Source organism: Pinus tabuliformis, chromosome 8, assembly GCF_031772625.1.
Source record: "Pinus tabuliformis cultivar Carrire ecotype Pingquan chromosome 8, CPIR1, whole genome shotgun sequence".
Lineage (NCBI taxonomy): Eukaryota > Viridiplantae > Streptophyta > Pinopsida > Pinales > Pinaceae > Pinus > Pinus tabuliformis.
Window position 1 is genome coordinate 1,113,045,052 of NC_142294.1, and position 15,116 is coordinate 1,113,060,167.

The 15,116-nt window shown below is 37.1% G+C and overlaps 1 protein-coding gene across 1 annotated transcript in view; it reads left to right on the forward strand.

Annotated features, from left to right (window-relative positions):
* The window catches only part of LOC149239243 (NAD-dependent malic enzyme, mitochondrial-like), a 220,000-nt gene that overhangs the window by 126,610 nt on the left and 78,274 nt on the right, over window positions 1-15,116 (forward strand). Inside the window, exon 6 of the mRNA XM_089367096.1 lies at window positions 11,372-11,432. Coding sequence (XP_089223222.1) covers window positions 11,372-11,432 — 61 coding nt within the window. The remainder of the gene's footprint in view (window positions 1-11,371; window positions 11,433-15,116) is intronic.

The following is a 15,116-nucleotide window of genomic DNA, read 5'->3' on the forward strand; positions in this document are numbered from 1 at the left end:
GCCAGATTTGGACCCCAAAGTCTTCTTTTATTAACCAGAAAACAGATTACAAGAGAGCTTTTTCAGTACAAGACTCACAGATCGAATGATATGAAATGACCCCCTAAGACCCTATATAAAGGAAATGATCCCAACGGCTAGTTCGAATGATCCATGTAGAAATGATCTCGACCGTTGATGAGGATCAAGACATCTCTTGATCTCATCCGTCGATTTATTCACTTAAAATATTATTATTTTATTAGTTAGGGTTTTTGCTTTATGTTTTTAATTTTTTATTATTTTTTATTTATTTCATTTTTAAAATTTTAAAATTTTTATTTATTTTATTATTTTATTTCATTTTTTAAATGGATCATCGAACTAAGCCTTCGGAAACATCACCTAGGACCTAGGACTTAGGACTCACGAGGGGATTTAAAACATTTTCAACCCTCAAGACACATTTCATGATGACTTTTTACAATTTACATCTCATGGGGACAAACCCACTTAATACAGACCCTCACAAAACACCCAGTTCTGCGACACAACTATAATCTAGCAGATCAACACACTAGGATTCTCCTAAAGTTCTAATGACAAAATCCATCCCGGCTTTGGGGTCAGGTTTGAAGGAAAATTCTGCCGATCCATGGATCGGTGAGACGAAAAACCTTCCGGGACGTAGATTACCACTAGAAAGTTAGGTCCACCTAGGCAATTCACATACACGACTCATGTCTGCTAAGATTATTTACAATTCATACATGCAGACTGGGTTTACAATCAAAATGATCAAGCTGCTGATGACTGCAGGATGGCACAGAAACGCTGATCAGGTGCTGCCCCTTTTTGCAAAGAAAAGGGGGGTGTACTGCATGGGTAGTTGACCAGTAGTGGTCAACATCTGGCTCTACTTGGGGACACGTTGCTGCACTGTAGGAATGTGAGAATCCAGAATCTGCACCCATACAACACATAGATAAAAATAAGTAGCGTCCATTCCGAAATCATCATATACATTAAGCACAGGAAAGATAAAAGCTCTTCATTTATTGACTAACTAACAACATGAAAAGTAAATCTAATCCTAAAAACAGAAATGAAATGCTGAAAAGACAAGGTGTAGGGATAGAAATACAATACAGAAGATGCCCCATGGCATCAGATATCATCTCTGAAGAACAGCTTGAGCATTTGGCCGTTCACTGGTAGATCAAGTGGTTCGCCATCCAATCTGCTCAAGTAGAATGAGTTCGGCCCGACTATATCTCTAATGATGTATGGTCCCAGCCACAAACTATCAAACTTCTTATGTTTTCCCGGCTTTTCATTTTTGCGATCCCAAAGTAAAACCATATCTCCAACCTGCAAAGATCTAGATCGAGAGCATTTATCAAAGCTTTTCTTAATATTAGATTGATTTTTACATATAGCCTCAAAAGCTGTCCGACGAGCCTCATCTAATTCCACAATCTGATCTATCCTATTCTGAACAACATCTTTATTAGTGGAAAAATTTTGGAGAAGCTGATAAGCTGGCAATTTTAGGTGCACAGGTAAGGTAACATTTAAGCCATAAACTAATTCAAAGGGTGATTTACCAGTAGACTTCTTCTTAGTAATTCTGTCTGCCCACAAAGCATACTTGATTTTGCTGTCCCAAGACTTCTTGTTATCTCCTACTATCTTCTTGATAATGGTTATGAGATTTTTATTACTTGATTCAGCCAAACCATTACCCTGAGGATAGTAATTCGACGAATGAGATAAGACAATGCCATACTTGAAACAAAAAGATGTAAACTCTGAAGAACTAAAAGCCTTGGCATTGTCCGTAGTGATCTTAGCGGGGACACCAAATCTAGTAATGATGTTATTTTCAATGAAATCCATAATAACCTTTTCAGTGGCATTCTTAGCAGGAATGGCTTCGACCCATTTAGTGAAATAATCTGTAGCAGTCAAAATCCATGAGTAGCCATTGCTAGAATTTTCATGGAACTTCCCTATGAAGTCCAGACCCCAATGCTGAAAAGGTGCCTCCACAATAACAGGTTGTAGAGGAAGGGCAGCAAGCTTCTGCTTCCCAGTGAACAGCTGACAGGCTTGACACGTTCTAACATACTTGTGCACATCAGAAAAAATCGAAGGCCAATAATAGCCAGCTCTCAGGATTTTGTGGGCGGTAGTTCTAGCGGCATAATGACCACCACAAAATCCTGAATGAAATTCAGAGATTAATCTTTTGGACTCAACATCGTCAACACACCTAAGCACTATGCCCTCAGGATTTCTCCATCCAAGGCCATCCTTCATAAGGCAGTACTTAGTGGCTTTTAGTCTAAGAGCCCTTCTCTTATGAGCGACTAAATGGTTAGGACATGCAAGATTGGTTAAGTAGTAAACTATGTCCTTATACCATTCATGCTCTGCTAATCTTTTCAATTCTGGCGAAGATAGATCGTTAAGGCAAAACAAACCAAGAGTCTTTTCATTACTTTCAGTTAACATTTGAGCTAATCCTTGGCCTTTGATTAGCTTGGTGGGTCTGATTTCCAAATCATACTCCTGTATCTTAGTAACCCACCTAGCACGAGTCCCTAAGCAATCGGTTTGAGTTAATATGTCTTTAACAGCAGAATGTGGGACGAAAGCAATGATCTTAGAATAACCCACATAAGTTTTAAAATGCTTAAGAGACTTGACCAGGGCATAAGCCTGCTTTTCCATGGTATTGTACTTCAATTCGGAGTTTTGAAGTGCTCTACTCATGAAAGCAATAGGCTGCTCGTGACCATCTCGATTCTTTTGAAGCAAGACACCGGCAATGGTATCTTCAGAAGCGAAAGAAAAAATCATGAAATCCTTGGAGTAATTAGGACTAACCAGGACAGGAGCTTTTGCAATAGCGGACTTGATTTCTTGGAAAGCCTTTTTGCCCTCTTCTTGCCAGACAAATTTTGCATCTTTCTTCAGAAGACTTTGAATGGGCTTAGCTATTTCTGCATAATTTGGGATGAATCTTCTAATAAAATTTATCTTTCCAAGGAAAGACTGAAGGGATTTAAGATTATGCGGGAGAGGAATCTTTTGAATTGCTTCAACTCGTTCGGGATCGATCTTGATTCCTTCCTTAGAAATGATATGACCGAGTAATTTCCCTTCTGTTACCCCAAAAATAGATTTAGCCGGATTCAAAGAAATTCCATATTCTCTGCATCTATCGAAAACTTTCCTAAGATGATCTATATGACTGATACCATCTTTAGAGAAAACGGTAAGATCGTCTTGGTAAATTTCGATAATTTTCCCGATCAACCCTTTGAAGGCATAATCCATGGCCCTCTGGAAAGTAGCCCCAGCATTTGTTAACCCAAATGGCATTCTGATGTATTCAAAAGTACCCCATGGTGTTGTAAATGTGGTCTTGTGTCGATCTTCCTTTTTAACCCAAACTTGATTATACCCAGAAAAGCCATCTAGCAATGACATCATTCCAGACCCAGTTACTCTTTGCAACAAAGTTTCCATGTTTGGCAAAGGGTAATTATCCTTTTTGCATGCTAGATTAAGGTTTCTAAAATCGACACAAAGTCTTATTGTACCGTTCTTTTTCCTAACAATCACCAAATTCGAACACCATGTCAAATGCCTAGTTTGAGCGATGATCCCTGCTGAAAGCATCTTTGCAAGTTCTTTCTCGACCAAGGGGGCTAATTTCGGATTAATTTGCCTAAGTTTCTGCCGAAAGGGTTTAGCATTCTCGTCCTTTAAGGGATAGTATGCTCCATAACATCTTCCCTATAGCCTTTTAATTCATCATAGGAAAAAGCTAAAACATCTCTATATTTATGAAGTAAATCAGTTAACTTTTTCCTTTCCTCCAAACTAGTACCTTTACCAATTTTAACTATTCTCGGATTTTTAGAAGTACCAATGTTGATTTCGAGGTACTCACCTGGGTCCAACTTGTTTTCTTCTCTCAGCTTCGTAGCATCATGCCGATCAAAATGTTGCTCTAAGGCAACTACATTTATGGGAGTAGGATTTATGATATGTCTATGATCTAAAGAACCATCCTCGCCAGAAACTATCCGGAAATCCTCAAACTCATCCAAACTATTGAGAAAACGAACGACTTGTTTTTCATCATTAAAAACTTGCCAATGCTCTGAGTTGTCTGGAACAGATGGTCTGAATATTACTTCCATTTTAATTTTATCGTTAATTAACTCGTCAGACAACTGGAAAGTGGTAGCAGCTACGGCAAGTTCATCTGCCAAACTATTTAGCTCTCTAGGAATTGCTTCAAGGTTAAGGGCATCGAAGTGCTCCATAGTATCCCACACAGCATTTCGATAGTTTCTTAATCTCTGATTTCTACATGTGAATTTGTTTTTAAGCTGCATGATAACCAGATCGGAATCCCCCTTGATGCTAAGCAATTTAATCCTTAAAGCTTTGGCCAATTCAAGTCCCAACAATATGGCTTCATACTCAGTGACATTGTTGGTTGCTTCAAATTCTAGACGATAGGCAAACTTGAATATGTGACCAAGGGGAGACTTAAGCACTATTCCAGCACCCTTACCATGACTAGAGAACGCACCATCGAAGTACATATACCAGACTTCATCTTTAAGATTCTTAACCTTATCATCCGGAGGAATTATGAAATTAGACATGATAGAATAGTTCCCGATGTCAGATTGCTCTCTAATTATTTCATTATGAGGCTTCTTAGGATCTTCAACATGAAACTTCCTCTCGGGCTCTCTATTTAGCCTAACAAAACCATCACCGCTAGGAGAAGGAATCATAGCATATGACCAATTCATCTGAATGCTTCCTCCTAGATCAGAGGCCCACTTTCTAGATAACAGCATACCCCAAGCATCAGGTACATCAACGACAACAATATCCATAACAACCATGATGTCCGGGTAAACTGAAAGGTGAACTTGTAAATCCTTGATTAAACCATGTACTTCGATTTTCTTAGAATCCATAGCACATATATTATAGTAGGGTCTAGAAACTCTTAAGTTAAGCTGTTCCATGACCCTTTTAGTCATAACGCAAGCAGATGCACCTGAATCCAACATGCAGTTATTCAATTTATACCCGTTGACTAATAAGGTGATAAAGAAGGGTTGATGACCTTTGTTATCAGCATCCACGCTTTGCAGATAAATAGGAGCATCATGATAGTCAACCTCGCGAATCTTCTGCTGAGAAGTGTTGACTTGAGGACCCTGAATTGCCTTTAGTAACTTGTCTTTTTGGGAAGGGATCTTAGCGATCTCAGATACAGGAACCCAGATTTTTGCGTTGTTAAACCAACTTCCCAAATCGACATCTATTCCAGAGTTTATGCCAGGGCTTAAAGTTCGAGGGGGAATTTGATTCCCGCTCTGATCTTTATCCCTTCTTTGGTATGTCAAACCCTTATCTCTAGCAATTTTTAAAATTTTCTCAGGAGAGGGTTTCTCACCATATAACCTAGCTAAAATGTCATCTTCATTTTCAAGGTTATTTATACTAAAAGCAGATGAAGGATTCATAACATCATAGCTCCTTTCCTTAACCTCTATCCAATCATTCATAGGCAAAGGAAACTTGCTCCCTACTACGTTTATTTGCTCACCTGTCCCAAACATTCCATTATCCAAGAGTCTTCTGATAATGGGACAAGAGGACTCTTCGTGAAAAGTATCGCAAGCACGACAATAAGGAGGAGCATTATCTACCAGATTAGTAAGCGGATTAGGGGGTCTCTGCTCACTAGATTGACCCCTTCTTTGCCAATTATTATTTCTGTTATTATTATTTCGAGGTTGAAAATTTTGCGATTGCGTTCTTTCCATTTGAATCAATCTATTCTGCAAAGTGTTTATCTCCTTATTATGATTAATTTCCATAGTTTCAATTTTTTGAAGCAATTTAAGAACAAGCTCACTTTCTGGCTCTTGGACTGCTTTTCCCTTAGGTTCCTTTAGTTTCGTAGCAGCCCTATCAAAACCTGGGATTTCAGACTTCCCAGAAGCTGCCTTGTCCTTTTCAAGTTCTACAACTAAGGCTTGGCAATCTCGATAATCAGTAAGTTTAGCACGCCTTAACTCATAAGATGGTTCAGGACCAAAGGCATCAATGTAAAAATCTTGGAGAGTTTTATCTGTAGGTTTATAGTCTTGAGGTAATTCTCTAATAATACCATTAAACCTTCTATTAAATTCTTCAACAGTTTCATCCTCTCTCTTTTTCATCAGAGTAAGAGCTCTTACAAGATGTCTTCCCTCTCTCTTATCTCCATATTTTTCTCTAAATGAATTAATGATTGATTGTAAAGAGTTAAATGAACTTGGAGGTTTTTCTGTAAACCAGTCATAAGCATCACCTCCTAGAGTCAAGATAAAAAGAGTCATCCTGACATCTTCATGATCAAAATCAGGAGATCTAGCATACTTAGCCATCCATATGTTGAAATCTCGCAAATGGGAATTAACAGTAATGGCATTATCTCCTTGAAAGTTAGGCAATTTGTCTATCCCAACAGATGGAATAGCATTGGGGTATCCAGGAATGTTAGAAAAATCACAAGGGGCATACAGACTCATGGTGCTGCGCCTAACTTGACCTTTAAAGAGCAAATGAATATCGGAAAGGGCTTCTTGTCCAAGATTTGCAAGGAGTGTACGAGAAGCGAGTTTGTGTGATCGCACCCTGTAAACCTTTTCAGGATCAGGAGTGGGGTTGCACAGACTGCTTGGATGTCTTCTAGTGTACACTCTTGCAGATAATATAGGAAGTGGAGTCGCCACTTGAACAAGAAGTTAAACACAGAAAAGCTTGAAATGTAAGAACCAAGGACAGAAAAACTCTATCCCCGGCAACGGCGCCAAAAAATGTTGTCGCGCGGATTGACACGACAACGCTCAGACCGGGGGCTGTCACTCTGATCCCCGATCCCTCCGTTTAAGCCTGTCTCCCACGGCTAAGGGGGGTAGACCCTGTGAGATGATGAAGGCCAACTGCCAAACAGTTGGGCTGGGAGACACGATGCACTAAAATGATTTTATTAATTTGGTGGACCAGTGCCTTATGAGATTGATTTTTGAAGGATTACTTGATAAACGATGTAAGAACATAAACCATGAACAACAGCTATTTATCATCAAATAACTAGAACCATGTTTAAATATTCAGTAAAACCATAAAGTTCCTGTAATGACCAAATCTCAATAATGATATTAGCAACTAAGAAAATACTGATGCAATCACAAATCGTTAACCAGATAATCATTCATGTACAGATAAAGCATTCATTCCGCATTTATAGATTTGAATCTCAGCATGGAAATAACTGGATCTTGTCACAAGAGAGAACTTTTCCAATTTTTTTTTTATTTTTATTTATTTATTTATTTTTTATATATAAATAAATTTAAAAGAAATGAATCTAAAATGAGACTTAGCTAAAAAAAATAAAAAAAATAAAAACTAAAATTTTAAGATCTAAAATATTTAAATCTGAAATTAAAACTAATCTAACAAAAGCCTAAGCCTAAGAATTAAAAATTAATCTAAAACTTAACCAAGCCAAAAATAAATCTTTTTATTTTTTATTTAAATTTTTATTTTAGAAAAATTCCAAAAAAAAAAGGAAAACGATTTATTATAAAAATTAAAACGATTTATTATAAAAATTAAAACCTAAAAATTAAAATCAAACAAAAGTTAAATCTAAAACTAATTAAAATCTATTTCAAATATAAAACAAAACTAATAAAATTTTAAATCTAACATAAAACTGAAGTCGAGATTTTAAAATATCTAAAGTCTAAATCAAAAAAAACTTGAAATTAAAATTTGATATGAAAACGAAATTAAAATTATACCTGAAACCCAAACCGTAATACGTATTGCGTGACCAAAGGAGGCTCGATCTACCTTAAATCTAACAAACCTGGCCCGGAAATGAAAATGTGAATCGTAGAACTGGGCATCGATCTGAAAACGAATTGCTGTGATGAGAAACTGGCGGTGAATGGGATCGAAGACCAGCTAGTCTGCCCAGACAGTCATGCGCATAACGATTAATGAATGACAGAAATCACCAGATTTACGAATGTGCTGAATGCTTTTAATTCTCAAACAACAGATTAACTATATTATCGCTGCCGCTGCAGAGTACTGTGGTGATCTGAAAGAAATGAAGGGGGTTTCTAACACCAGACAGCAGCAAAAAACGCCTTTGCATTCACGTTTCTCCAGCAGAGACCAATAAAACGCGTGGATATTCCTGACGTTGCGCCTATTGAATGGAAACTGAAAGTGTCGGGAAAATTGATCCTCGCTCAGTCTCAAAGGCTCAATCGATTTTTGTTTTGAATGGGTGCCGTTTTCATCATATTTTTTTGGTGGAGAGATTATGCAGTGATAGATACAGCCTTATGGATCAATTCCATTAACATGGAACAAAATTGATCTTCATGATAATAATGCGTAGGTGACTGCGTGGTTTTGAAAGGCACGCGGGTCCATAGTTTTGCTGGTTTGCTGATCCGCAGGTTCTCACAAGTTCATGTCATTGTTTTTGGCAGCCTGAAAAATACAAGATCACTGAAAACCCTAATATAAGCAAAACCCCCCCCAAAAAAAAGCTAATTAATTTACAAATTTTGGCCCTTCTTCAGCCAGATTCAGAAAATAAGAACAGGAATACTTTAGAATATCATATAAGCTTCAGAAATTTCTCATGTTAAACAGGAAATAAACTTTAAATGATTAACCCAGGGCCAAAATCAGCTGGGCTCTGCAAAGAAGAGCCTGTGGGAGTCGGCTGGTTCAGCCTAGAACTTCCCCAAACGCCCACCAATATTTCTTCAGTAAAGATTTTTCTGCACAGCTCAAGCAACCATCAGAAAAGAGAGCAAGAATGCTGCTAGATCTCAGGAAATAATGGAGATACCTGCCATTATTTCAGAAACCCTAACAACACTCAAACCCTAGCAAGTGAACAAGATACCTGTGCTCACAATACTCTAAAAACAAGCTATTATTGATGGCTGAAAAAGTGAAATATGCAAAAAATTTAAAAGTCTCACAGCACTTCCAGAGAGTAACACCAGCCAGATTTGGACCCCAAAGTCTTCTTTTATTAACCAGAAAACAGATTACAAGAGAGCTTTTTCAGTACAAGACTCACAGATCGAATGATCTGAAATGACCCCCTAAGACCCTATATAAAGGAAATGATCCCAACGGCTAGTTCGAATGATCCATGTAGAAATGATCTCGACCGTTGATGAGGATCAAGACATCTCTTGATCTCATCCGTCGATTTATTCACTTAAAATATTATTATTTTATTAGTTAGGGTTTTTGCTTTATTTTTTTTATTTTTTTTTTAATTTTTTATTTATTTCATTTTTAAAATTTTTATTTATTTTATTATTTTATTTCATTTTTTAAATGGATCATCGAACTAAGCCTTCGGAAACATCACCTAGGACCTAGGACTTAGGACTCACGAGGGGATTTAAAACATTTTCAACCCTCAAGACACATTTCATGATGACTTTTTACAATTTACATCTCAAGGGGACAAACCCACTTAATACAGACCCTCACAAAACACCCAGTTCTGCGACACAACTATAATCTAGCAGATCAACACACTAGGATTCTCCTAAAGTTCTAATGACAAAATCCATCCCGGCTTTGGGGTCAGGTTTGAAGGAAAACTCTGCCGATCCATGGATCGGTGAGACGAAAAACCTTCCGGGACGTAGATTACCACTAGAAAGTTAGGTCCACCTAGGCAATTCACATACACGACTCATGTCTGTTAAGATTATTTACAATTCATACATGCAGACTGGGTTTACAATCAAAATGATCAAGCTGCTGATGACTGCAGGATGGCACAGAAACGCTGATCAGGTGCTGCCCCTTTTTGCAAAGAAAAGGGGGGTGTACTGCATGGGTAGTTGACCAGTAGTGGTCAACATGACCTTCACCCTCACTTATTTTGTAGGATCCTAACCACCAAAATCTATTGTTCAACCAAGTCTAAGTGTTTAGAATGTGTGAAATGGCTGCCTAAAAACCCTCGATTTTCTCTCTAGATGAGGCAGTGATCTTCCTTTCACTCATCACCCAAGCCCTTCTTAATTTATCACCCTCCACCTACAATGTTGCTAGCTTTTCTTTACTCCCTCCTACGACTCAAAGTAAGCCTAGTCAACCTTTCGGGATAGCCCCCTTGGATTAGGTTTCCACTTGATCTGAAGTGAGAGGAGAGTTGATGAGGTGATAGTGGCCAACCTCGAGTTTCACAAGGCTGGCATTTATCTCTGGGACTTTAAGTTAAAGGTGCTAGTTTGTGTGGTAACTAGGTTATTTTGAAATGTATACAATTGGCCTTTTGATTTGTGATTAATTAACATGAACTTCCTTGCAATCATTATTTGATTATTCTTTTGTACGTCTTTGATGTATCCATCTATATAGTAGATATATTTAAGCATATTTTTTTCCAACGAAAACCTTGCGAGATTCCCTCTTTTTCCTCATAATATCTAGATGGAGGGTTGTTCGACCACCAAACACAGTGGTCGCTGCTAACCCAAAGAGACATGACTAGATTTAAACTTGTGATCTTTGGTGTCCCTGTAAGCAACATGCCTTGGATGGATGGTTCAATTGCTCAAGCTAACTATTGGGGCTATCTTTAAGTCTCTTATATATATATATCATGGGACTTTTTGTTTGGTTTAACAATCTTTCTTGTTAATATTTTGGAAAGTGTTTGATCTTTTTGTTGAACTATTTGTCTTCTTAGTTGAAGTTGATGTTCAAAAGAAATGGAGAAATATTTGATGATATGTGGACACTTGTGTGCTTTTGTTTAATGAGATTTGTTATTGTTGTAACATTGTCAAATATGAGAATGTCAACAGATCATTCTTAATGTTTTGTTAGTGAACAATGCTCATGGTTCTAATATGTTGAGGGTATGGCTTAAAATCTAGAACTCTAAAGGTTTACCTTATCATTTTTTCTTTGTTTTATGGGAAGCTTATTATAGTAACATGGTAATTTCTTTTAAGTATTTTTATCTCCATTGGAATCTCTTGGTGTTGTTATTTTGGGAATAAGGAAGATTTGCCACCTTTTCTTGGACTATTTTCAGTGATTCACAATCTCATGCAAAAATACGATTCAACCAACACCCTCTTTTATCCATTTGTACACTGTTTAAATTTTATGATATAGGCCTATAATAGTTTGACTTTCTTTGTTTATTTTTCTCTATAAATTTGTTGAACACGTCTATAATATGCATGCATGAGTAGTATTTCTTACATTCACTCATTTCTAGGTGCTTCCTGTGATGATTGATTGTGGGACAAATAATGAGAAGCTCCTTGGAGATCCTTTATGTAAGTATTTATTTTGAATACCATAGATTATCTCTTTTTGATAATGTATAATAGTTTTCTTTGGTTGTGAATGAGTATTCAATTGATAAACAATAATGGAGGTAATATAGGGCATACCACTTGCATACACAATGCAATATTTTTTCTTAGTAGTCTCTAGTTCATGCTATTAGAATGAAAATGATTAAAGAGTAAGAATTCTATGAAGCAAATAATTCTAGAATTTTTTAATGCCTGAAAGCCTAGAGACATCAAATGACACCTATAATTACAATTGAAAATTGGATAGGATCAATTTTTGTATTTGATTGTTTACCTCCCAAGGGATCCTTGATGCCAAAATAATGTGTTCCTATTCTTCACAATACAAAATAAAACAACTACATCAAAATGTGGTAAACAATCTACAATTCCTCTTAAGGGAAAATGCTTTATCTTATCATATGCATGAAATATGATTGTCGCAATTTATATGAATTGCGGAATGGTTTGACACAAAGGCACTACCAAATATATGTAGCTTTGTGACATAGGGCATGAGAAACATTTTAAATTGAACATGTCTTGGTTAACAACAACATTGCATTGGTAACAAATGAAGCAATTTCGCTTTTCAAGGCTTGAGTTGTTTTCCAATATACTTTTCGCTTGATATCTTTGTTGCTATATGAATTACAATATCACATGACTAGAGATAATTCTGTTAGCTGCTAATTGTGATAGTGGATTCGAGTAGATATTAGAAATAGGAGGAAATATCCTTTATAAGGTTGTTGAAACATGCTGAGCTCATTTGATGTTCATGCTGATGGATGACATTTTGTGGTCAATATTTTGTGTTCAAGAGGTGATGAAATAAATGTTTAAGCTTCATATTATTTCAAGTATAATTGGTCTAACGCCCATGTAAACCAATACTTCATAATGAACTTTATCAGTCCATTAGATATCTAGGTCTACCGTTCTAAGTCAATAGACTATGCATCTCAACATTTAATTATGATGACGATGATGATGATGTTTATTTTCACCTAAGACGAACAATGTCTATTGGACAAATAAAAGGAATTACATGAAGCTCATTATGGTTTTGATAAGCTAAGAGGAACTAGAGTGTAAAAGGACTATGAGATTGGGAAAAGTTATGTCTCATGTTATTAAGGGTAGGGAAAGTTAGGAAGAAATGCTGCTCGTCTTAGCTTCCTTTGTATGATGTATCTCAAAATTTGTAAATTTGCTCACTCCAAGGTGTTTTTGGGTTATTCCAATGACTAGCACTGTTGGAGGCCATGAGCACCGAACATGCTTTTAGTAATATTCATATATATATTTTTTAAAATACATCTAATGTTGTCTTCATCTTATCCTTCTCTTGCCTAAAATTGGACCATGAGAACCAATCACCGTAATCAAGCCCCTTTTCCCCAGTTAGGATCAAAATGCTAAAGAGCAACCTTACATCTCACCCAAGCATGTTTTTCAGATCCAATAACAACTATTCTCGTACCACCAACCCAATCACCCTTCCATTCTCCCATAAGGAAATCTCCACAAACAATCCATTCTACATTTGATAAGGAAGAAGCCATCCACTCCCAAATATTCAACTAACCTGAGCTAATATTGGGAGCATAGATTGAACTAAATCCCAACAATCTCTATTGAATCAACAAAGTAATCCACATGAATTCATTGTAAGGATCACAAACATAGTTGTAACAAAACTTTGCAAATATGGGGAAATAGCCAGCATTATCCCCCTATGAATCATCTATAGTTTAAAAGAAACCATTCAACGCATAAGTCATGTGGTTTTGAAGGTCATATCTAGTAGACTTGACCTCCCGCAAAAACGCTACATCCAATTTAACTTTTTGAAGCATTCCATGACCAATCTACTTGTGATCTAGGATTATCTACTTTCTACTTTTTAAGAAACGAGTGAGAGATTCATTGTAAGAAGAGAGGTTTGCCTAGAGTGTTGAATATGTTGCTTAATACCATATTCCCCTAGAGAAGGAGCACCATTGTCTCGAGAAGAGGAAACGACTTCTTTGAATGAATTCACACTTGGAGTGGGATTCACTACTTTACTAGGCTTGTCCAAGCAAGTGGGAGATGAGCCTCCTTTTTGCTTGTTGGACATTACCTGCCAAACATCATTAGTTCCCATACCTTGCACTTGATCACTAGCAACTATTGATGAAATCGGGATAGTGCTCTATCTCTAGGAACCATCTGGAGGTCGTTTGGAAATAGTATTCGAATTTGGTTGCAAGACAAGGCCTTTTGTACCTGTGGTAGACTTTTGTACCACACCCACACCAAATCCAACACCAAAGATCTGAGATTGATGAATTAAATGCTTACCATCCTTGGCCTATGGGCCATCCTTCTTAGCCACTTGGCCAAAGCCAACTAACAAAGCAACCTTATCAATAGGGATGGTGAAGGCTGAAACACCTACACCTTGGGAACAACACTAAGGGGTTTTACAATGAGGGTAGTCTTTGATGAGGTGGTCTTGTGTTTGACATGTAGAGAAAGCAATTGGAGAATTCAAATAGTGAACCTTTTGTTATAGGACCCTATTTGTTGTCATGACTCATAACTGTAATATCCCCAATTTTGTGAGCATGGGAATTTTGCCCAATTTGGGTAATATTAATTAAAAGGGGCAACTAGTATTTTGGAGAAAAGTGGCAAGTATTATTTTATTGCAGATTGATGACAAATTATTATTCTATTAAAATGGTGGAAAAAGTAGCTAAGTGGAAAATGAACCCCACCAATAAATAATATTAAAAGGAGTCTAGAAGGATAGAGAGTGTTGAAAAAGTGTAACTAGGTTCGGTCTTCATAATGACTTGTAATTATGATTTTATGTAAAGAGATGTAAATAAGACAAATGAAATTACTATATTGACTTGCTTCATGAATGTCATGAGCAAGGGATTTTGTTTTTGAGTCAAGACTCCCATTAAGAGTCTTTAGGGTTTATTCATCTAGTCATAAAAGAGTCATTGTCATGTAAATGAAGTCATGTTACACTTGGCAAAAGGTCAATATTGTCTATGTAAAGTATCCTCCAAGAACTTGTCACCAAAACCCCTTCAAGTCGGCCTACAAACTATGAGGAAGTTGCAAGATGAAGTCGGCCTAAACTCCAGTTGTCAAGTCGGCCTAAAGGGCAACGAAGAAGGGTATATATAGCCCTACTTGGCCTCATTTGGAGACACACAATTTGTACAAGCATTCACTGGAAAAGTGCGAAGTAGAAGGCAGAAGAAAGAGGACTAAAAGGAGGATGAAGAAGAAGCAACAAAAGGGTAGGACGAAGATTCTTTTGGGTCATCATCTACTGGGTACAACGAAGATTCTTCTGGGAAGTGTGAAGTTTGGGCAGCAAGATCTTTTGGGAAAGTGCAAAGTCCAGGCAGTAGAATCTTCTCGGCAGTGTGAAGTTTGGGTAACAGATTCTTCTGGGAAGTACGAAGTTTGGGCAGCAAATTCTTCTGGGGCAACAAGAGAGAAACTCTACTAAGTGATCAAAGTAGAGGTCGAGGTTCTCTCTGGAAGAACTAGAGACCGAGATTCTCTAGGGAAGTAGTGAAGGTACAGTACAACGAGATAGAGACCGAGTTTCTCTAGGAGGAAAGACAAAGGAAGGGAGAAGCAGATCAA